Source organism: Peromyscus californicus, unplaced genomic scaffold (genome assembly GCF_007827085.1).
Source record: "Peromyscus californicus insignis strain IS unplaced genomic scaffold, ASM782708v3 Scaffold_15__1_contigs__length_86483966, whole genome shotgun sequence".
NCBI lineage: Eukaryota > Metazoa > Chordata > Mammalia > Rodentia > Cricetidae > Peromyscus > Peromyscus californicus.
Window position 1 is genome coordinate 85,794,766 of NW_026294447.1, and position 8,618 is coordinate 85,803,383.

General features: G+C 40.0%; 1 protein-coding gene across 1 annotated transcript in view; it reads left to right on the forward strand.

The window, feature by feature from the left end:
* The window catches only part of Map4k5 (mitogen-activated protein kinase kinase kinase kinase 5), a 93,764-nt gene extending 90,999 nt beyond the window's left edge, over positions 1–2,765 (forward strand). Inside the window, exon 31 of the mRNA XM_052739661.1 lies at positions 1,165–2,765. Coding sequence (XP_052595621.1) covers positions 1,165–1,252 — 88 coding nt within the window. The 3' untranslated portion in view covers positions 1,253–2,765. The remainder of the gene's footprint in view (positions 1–1,164) is intronic.
* The last annotated feature ends 5,853 nt before the right edge of the window (positions 2,766–8,618 follow it).

Here is an 8,618-nt window from a genome sequence, read left to right on the forward strand (position 1 = left end):
CGTTATTATATTCTTAAACCCCTCCTCACAATTCAAATACTATGGGATGGCTCTTGATTTTTTTTTTTTTTCTGTCAGTCTTTCAACTCTTTCCCTGCCTTTACACCTGGGAAAAGAGAGAGGTGGGGTGTCATTCCATTCTTTTTTTTTTTTAATTTTGTTTTGTTGTTGTTTTCGAGATAGGGTTTCTCTGTATAACAGTCCTGGCTGTCCTGGAACTTGCTCTGTAGACTGGGCTGGCCTCTAACTCACAGAGATCCGCCTTATGGTGATATTTTATTTGTATTAAAATGTTATCTGTAGGTTAATAAATAAAGTTGCCTGGGGGTCAGAGCTATTAGCAAGCCATAGGAAAGCAGGGCAGTGGTGCCGTACTCTTGTAATCTCAGCACTTGGTAGGCAGAGCTGGGTAAGTCTCTGTGTGTTCAGGGATACAGCCATTATTGGATACACATGCCTTTAATCAATACCAATCATGGAAAACCTGGAGGCCTTTACAGACAGGCCGTGAGGAGGCGGTCATGTGGTTGGGTTTACAACCAATGAGAAGGCAGAACAGGAACTCTATATAAAGACTTTAACACAGGGGTAGCTCTGGTTCGGAGAGGTAGGACCACCGCAGGAGGAAGGGTAAGATTTTAGCTCTTAGCTCTGACCTCTTGGCTTTCTTCTTTGCATTGGTTCTGTGTTTCTCATTTAATAAGAAGGTTGGTTAATCTACACCGCCTGCCCCTGCCTCTGCCCCTGCCTCTGCCTCCCGAGTGCTGGGATTAAAGGCGTGTGACACCACCACCTGACTCCACTCTTTGTTTTAAACCATTTGTTTTCAAAGACCCTGAGCAGTTGAGAGTACCTGTTAGGGCCCTGTTTATTCTCTAGCTTTCTTCCTGTTGTATAAATTCCTAAGGCATTGTCATGCCTGCTGCTGGCGTATCTGAGTGAGCAGATCTGGGTTTAGTTAGAATAAGGTAAGACTTCCTCACCATTCCAATTCTTTGTATATAAACAATTGTTCTTCAGTTGTGTTTGAAGCTATAAAATACAGTAAGGACTTTGGCTGTGTTTCTGTGAACTTTATGTAATTTTATGGCAGACTACTGGTTTGACACTATGGACACTGAAACCTGTTTTCAACACTTCGACTTTTTCTTGGTTTCATTTCAGGGTTGTTGTTTTGGAAAGCAGACCAACAGAAAACCCCACAGCACACAGCAATCTCTACATCTTAGCTGGACATGAAAATAGTTACTAAGCAACAGAAAGGAATTCCAAGTGACAAGAAGATGAATATACTCCATCAAAAGCAAGAGTGTTTTCTGGGAATTCCATGTAGACTATAGTATGACTTGCTTTAATTGTTGTGGGTTTATATCAAATGGTCTGTACAGTAGGGTAGAATTCAGTATTTTCTGTAGCTGGAAACAGCTAATCAATCTCTTGCCACTGTGTGGTGGTTATATCAAGTTTGCTTAATAAAAGCTATGAGACAAATAATCCTCTAGTTCCAGGAAACACAGTCCTTTTTTAAAAAAAAAAAAAATAATGTTTGTAACAAGGTGCCATGGTGTTTTTAAATAACTCATGATTATCTTCAGAGAGAGGTTAGTGAGCATTCTATCATTTTATACCAGGTCTTATTCCTTCTTAGCGAACATAATTTGATAAGAAGTTATCAAACAAGCCTTTCACTTTGACATTGGCCGTTCTGTATGTTTTTGTATGATAGATATTTAATCCTTATTTATTAATCTCTTGCTGGAATGGTGTAATGTTTCTAACTTTTAGCAAAGGAAGGTTGCAGAGCAGCTGGATTTTTTTTTTATAATGTGTGAAATCTTGTTTACCTTTACAGAGTCGTACTTTAGGGGTTACAGGCAATGTGTTTGGGGGTTCAGCACATGCAGTTTCATTTAACAAAGTCTTTTATGACACAGTTTCACACAGGGTTGCCTTAAAGGGAGTTTGTGTTTTCAACTGCAGATGGTTGTAAGGGCTTGTGCAGAAGCACCACTGATGGAGAAAGCCTTGGCAGGGATGCGGCATGTCTAGGTGTGACTACCATATTTTTGACAAGCAGTATAATATACCTGTGATTTTTTTACATTAGGGATAATGCACAAGAAATTAATCTTCATATATGTCATGATCCCTAATGTTTGAGAGGAAAGTATTTAACTGCCCATATTATGTATTTTACTTATATTATGCCAACGGGGAAACTGCAAAGTAATTGCACGTGTATCTTGGGGTTTTCACATGCATAGGTGTTCATTGTGAGTAGGTTTAAGAAAAAAAAATACTTTAAGTGAAATTGGAATTTTTGATGGGATAGTATAGATAAATGATGTTGTTTTTATATTTTTTAAAAAGCCACTATACTAAATAAAAGGATAGGGCCATTTTTTAGTTTGTTTTTCTTTTACAATTCTTAGTATTCAGAATTGACGTGTTCTGTTGGTACCAGCTGTCTTAATGCATTTATTAAGAACAGTTAGCACTGAGGTGATGAACAGGGCCTAGTAGCAGCAAACTATAGAAATAGTCTGACCGGATACTTGACAGGAAAACAATGTACCTATCTCATCATTAGCAGTTCTATAAAGTACATGGTATCATCTCCATTTTTCCAATGAGGAAAGAAGAGTTTAACCAAGTTAAGCAACTTAACCACTTCATCCTGGTTAGTTCTTGAGCCAGACCAAGAGCCTCCTGACTCTGCTCTTCTCACTATGCAATATACAAGTAATAAAATGTTGTACAAGCAAGCTGTGAAGTATTCGTTCTTTAACAGTGCACCCATCGGGTCAGGGCCAGCAGGATGCTCACTGGATGGGGGCACTAGCCATGCAACCCTGGCTGCTGCCTAATGTCCATCCCCAGGACCCCTCCATGGGAAGGTGAAGGAGGAAGAACTGACTGACAGTGTTGTCATCTGACCTACACATACGTACATGTACACACACACACACACACACACACACACACACACACCCTAACAGTTAAATAGAGTACACATGTGACCGTTTATATGGGATGTGTAAGCGGGTCCTCTGACTGAGAAATGTTGTATGCAATAGATGGCAGGAGGACAATCCTCAGAATCAGGGAATTTCAAGGACAGCATCCTTTTTTCTCACTGGCTCCCACAGCTGTCCTAACAGGGTGTGGAAGGTGCCACTGCAGATGAAAAGTCACAAGGAAGAGCCGGCTGTCAGAGGCACCCTGCTAATAAGCTGTGTGGCTAGAGAACTTTACGTAAACATGGAATCTGCCCTGTGCCAGAGCGAGCCGAGCCGTCGGTCAAGAGTCACAGCAGAGAAAGCACTGGGGAGAGCTCTAGAAGAAACACAGGGGTGGGGCGATAAGAGCCTCGGAAGACGTCACAACCAGATAGGTGTCAAAACCACGACCTACAAGTAGGCACTTCAAGAAAACCTTTCGGAAAGAATACGAGTAGTTCAAGTTGAAGATTTAGAATATAAAATTAAGGACATTTCTCAGAAAATAAACGTAAATATGAAAGAATAAAAGTCAAGAAAATTAAAGGGAAGGGAGAAATTATATAATTATATTTTAATTTGAAAAAAATTAAAACGAAAAGATAAGAAAATAAATGGCTCAGGAGGCCCTACATCCAATCTCAGAGTTTAAAAAAAAAAAGTAAAACAAAATGTCACTTGCATAGTGCCGAGCATGGTGGTATATAACCCAGCTCTCAGGAGGCTGAGGCAGACCGTGAGTGCTTCGGCCAGCCCAGGCTGTCTCAGAAAAACAAAACGATGTGTTTCAAGAAATGTTCCCAGTATTGAAGAACATTGGGTCAAAAGAATGTGAGTGCTGAAGTTAAACACCATGGTGTGTGCGTGCACATACCATGTACACACAACACACAAAATGAATGTAATGAAAATTATCGGGGAGAGAGAATATGATCAAAACACATGAAACCTGAAACTCAAAAATCTAATAAAAAATGAAAAAGAAACACAAAATCACATTAATTTCAGGGACATAGGCTTGAAAGAAAAAGGGGGTTGGTAACAGCAAGGAAGACAAACTCGAATGCCTTCAAATGTCAACATGAGGAATGCCTTCAGATTTCCAATAGAATTCTGACCACACCCAGCTACAGTCACCTGATCTTCCACTTTGGTGCCAAAAGCATAGATTAGAGAAATGACAGCCTCTTCAACAAATGCCACTGAGAAATCTGGGCATCCACATCCAGAATGAAACTCGATTCTTATCTCTTATCCTGTAAAAATGTTCAAAGTGGACCAAAGCCTGAATCATTGAAACTGCTAAGGAAAACAGGGAATATGTTTCAATATATAAGCATAGGAAAAGACATTATGAAAAGGATTCCAGCAGCACAAGCAAATAGTGGAATTGGCAGGTGGAATTAGGTGAAATGAATCATCTGCACAGCTGAGGAAGCAAGGAAGAAAGCATGCACAGTGGGAAAAAACCTTTGCTATCTATACCTCTAGTGGATTAGTATCTACATATACAAAGAACTTCAGAATTGGATATCAAGAAAATGCATCCAATCAGTAAGTGGACAAATAAACTGGACAGTTCTTAACAGGAAAAAATACATGGATAAAACTCCCATCAGAGAAAGGAAAATCAGAACTACCTCGAAGGCTGGAGAAGAGGCTCAGTGATTAAGAGCACTTGTTGATCTTGCAAAGAACCTAGGTTTGATTCCCAGGATCCACTTGGGGTCTCACAACCATCTGTAACCCCAGTTCCAGGGGATCCAATAGGCACTCAGGTGGTACATATACTTGCATGCAGGCAAAGCATTCATATGCATAAAGTAAAATCTTGAAAAAAAAGACTACATTGAGATTCCATGTCTTCTGCAATATGACTATCATGAAAACCAATGCTGGTGAGAATCTAGAGGTTTGGCAGTAAGGCCCTTATATGATGTGTCCATGTTGGGCACCAACTGTAGCCAAAATTTTCCTGTGTCACACCCAGCCTGTAGCAGCTTATAAAATAATCATTCAGGGCTTGATATTAATTGCAAACTATTTGGTCTATGACTCAGGCTTCTTGCTAGCTATCTCTTTTAAATTAACCCATTTCTATTTATGTTTTGCCACATGACTGTGGCATTACTGGTCTGCTGGCATGTTGCTTCTTGGGCATCGGACTGGCGTCCGCTCTGAGTCTGCCTTTCTTCTCCCTGTATCTTTGCTTGGATTTCCCGCCTGACTATAACCTGTCTTGCCATAGGCCAAAACAGCTTCTTTATTAACCAGTGGTAGCGACATATATTCACAGCATACAAAAAGACCATCCCACAGCACTTCCCCTTTTCTGTCTAATCAAAAAGAAAGGTTTTCGTTTTAACATAGTAAAATTACATATAACAGAACAGTTATCAAGTAAGAATTAGTTACAATATCGAGTCTGTTTGTATTTGGCAAAATTAAGGAAAATATTCTATCCTGTTTTTGTGAGTCTAAAGTTTCATATCTAAGTTTTCTTTTATTATAATTAAGGAAAATTATATCTATAACTAGTCTTCATCAAAGACCCCAGAAGGATAAAATATTACCTAAGTAAACAGGAAGTGCATTGTAGGCAACTTCCAAAATTCCAGAAATGACAGACATCTGGGTGCCTGGATAGTCACCCAAAGTTCCTCTGTAACATTGGGGCATCCATCTTCAGCCTTCAGGCCTAGAATCTCTGGCATACTTTTCAGTGAAGCAGGAGATTTGAAGGACTGTTCCATCTATTGGCAAAGTTCATCAGTTGCTTTTCTCTGTGTCCTACAAAATGTCTGTCAGTTTCTTCTGTGAAGCAGGAACCTGAAGGACCATCCCGCCTTGTTTTGGCAAAGTTCAGTGGTCATTTTCTTATGGGTCTGCATGTTCAGTTTATCAAGCAGTCCAGGCAAGAGCAGGTTCTTGCCCATTGGCTAGCCTTTTCCATATTGCAGTCAAACTCCATAACTAGTTTCTTCAATGCCCATCATCTACTTTGAAGTAATTGGTGCTGCCAGGAGCAGACATGTCTCATAGTCATAAAAAATCTAAGTTCTTAAAATGCCATATTTTCAATGCCGTATTCTGTAGGTCTTTGAAGTATTTGAAGATTACCTTACTTAAAGTATACCCTTGTATACCTAGAAAACTTAACTAACATGACTATAAGTTTGATTATCATTGATGATTAACTATTAATCTATTTCTCAATGATATATCAAAATTTTAGATGAGTTGCATAAACATAATACCCTAAACAAGAGTAGAAATATACATGCAGTATAACAAAATTAACTTTAAATTTGTATCAATAAATTAAAATCCATACTGATACAAAATATGTAAGATTAACAGTTGTTTTTTGGATTAAAGTAGAGTTAATAGTCTGTCGCTTTTCCCCATCATTTCTATATCATATCCCCATTTCTTCTTTTACAAAGAGATTGACTATGACCAATAACAATTTGTAACCAACCCCCCTAAATAATCCATTTTTGGGGAATGTAGGCATAGTTTTTCTAGGCTACTTCCTGCTGATTGGAGCACTGGTAATCTTTGGGGGACCCTGAGAAAATTTAGGATTATGGTCAAGTCCTGATTGGAGTAGTCTGTGAGGCTGGATCATCTTAGCTAGCTGCTTTGAAGCTGTTCTGGATGTTGGATCATCTGAACCATAGCTTCCACTTGGAGACCTCTGGGGGGGGGGGTCTTCATTGATGGAACCATATTAACCTGGAAGGAATCCACAGCTTCTCATCTTCTGTGGAAACAAAAGCAGAACCTCTTTCCCAAAGCAACAGATCCTTAGATCCAAATTTTGAAATCAAGATACCTTTAAGATAGATATGTTGGTTTAACTTAGCGGCCCCTAAAATCAAATGTCTCTCTGCAGTTAAAAAGATCCCAAAGACGCCGGGCGGTGGTGGCGCACGCCTTTAATCCCAGCACTTGGGAGGCAGAGCCAGGCAGATCTCTGTGAGTTCGAGGCCAACCTGGGCTACCAAGTGAGTCCCAGGAAAGGCACAAAGCTACACAGAGAAACCCTGTCTCGAAAAACCAAAAAAAAAAAAAAAAAAAAAAAAAAAAAATCCCAAAGACAATACAATAATATACAGTATCCAGACTCTGTGTATACTTTCCATCTTTATGTGGCTTTTTTTTAATTACTCTTTTTTTTTAAGGACTTTCTCTATCCTTTTTCTTTTCTCTCTCAAGCCTGTGTATAGTTTTAAACATCTTGTAACCTGTTTAGAGTTTGTTTTTTCATCTAAATCTGTATTGTATATCTGTAACCTTTTTCCGACCAGAAGAGTTTTAAAACTGTTAAGCTGCATGGCTCGGATGAAAGTGGCAGCCCTGGCTGCTGACTTCACCCCTCTCAGCTTTTCAACATGGCAGAGGTATGTTCACCAGCATCTCTGGGAAGCAGTGGGTCCATGCTGCCACCAAATTGCTTGCAGCATTAAGGGCTCCATAGCAGGACCTCTTGAAAGAGTCATCTGTGCCACCAGCCTGAACCAGGAAGCCGTCTCTTAAAGGAGCTGAGCATCTGTTAGCTGCCAGTGACAGAGCCTGTCTGAAAAAATGTGGCTACCAAGAAACTGAGTTTGACTCATATTTTTGTGGGTCTAGAATCCCTTTTTAAGCTTTTGTCAGGTTTTATGTGGCAATTCCAGCCCCATATTGGGCGCCAGATGGTGCAAGAAATGCACAAATTTCTGGGAAGAAAACTTATTTATTAAGGGATAACATGGAGATCACACACTCACTTATACAAAACAAAGTGATGCTGTTGTCTCTTTGTCTCCCAGGGAGAGATGGGGAAAGCTCCAGACCAGGTCACCAAACCGTGTGCCAGGAAGCCTTCCAAGAGTCCAAGAGAGAGCTCTCAATCCCCTCCCTCTTCCCTTTTAAGAGGTCACATAGGCAGGCAAGAAGCACTGCCTCTATGGGGCCACTAGCCCACGGTCATGGGCAGAGCAAACTACCCACTACACTTACACTTATATTCTGCTAGTGGGAATACAGTGCAACCACTACAGAAATCAGTGTGGAGCTTCCTCAAAATACTGAAGTTAGAGCCACTGTGTGGTCCAACTATATTGCTTCTGGGTACACACAAAAGAATTAGAGTCAGCTTACCACAGAGTTAATGTGAATATCCATGTTCATTGTGGCACTATTGGCAAGAAACGAGTTACAGATTCGGCCCACATCTATCATATGAACAGGTAAGTGTAGTATATATGCAATAAAGTTCTATTTGGCCATAAGATTGAAATTTTGTCATTTTTCTGAAAGTATATGGAACTGGAAATCACCACATTAAACAAAATACACCAGAAATGAGATACTTCATGTAAAAACCTGACAGTATCTGGCACTGTGCAAGTGCCAATGCTGTTATCAGCACCTTTCTCTAGTAGAGCACAAACATCCCTGATGCCAACAGCCAGGGTGTTCGAGTAGGTGGGTGTGGTGCAATTTAAGAACCTCAGGAAAGCTCATGACCTCATAGCCTAACTAAGTTCCACAGGCTAAGTCCTCATCTTTAGAGAGTGCAGACTACTAAGAGAGAATGTTACCTTACCAGTTATGAGTTAATAGAAAGCA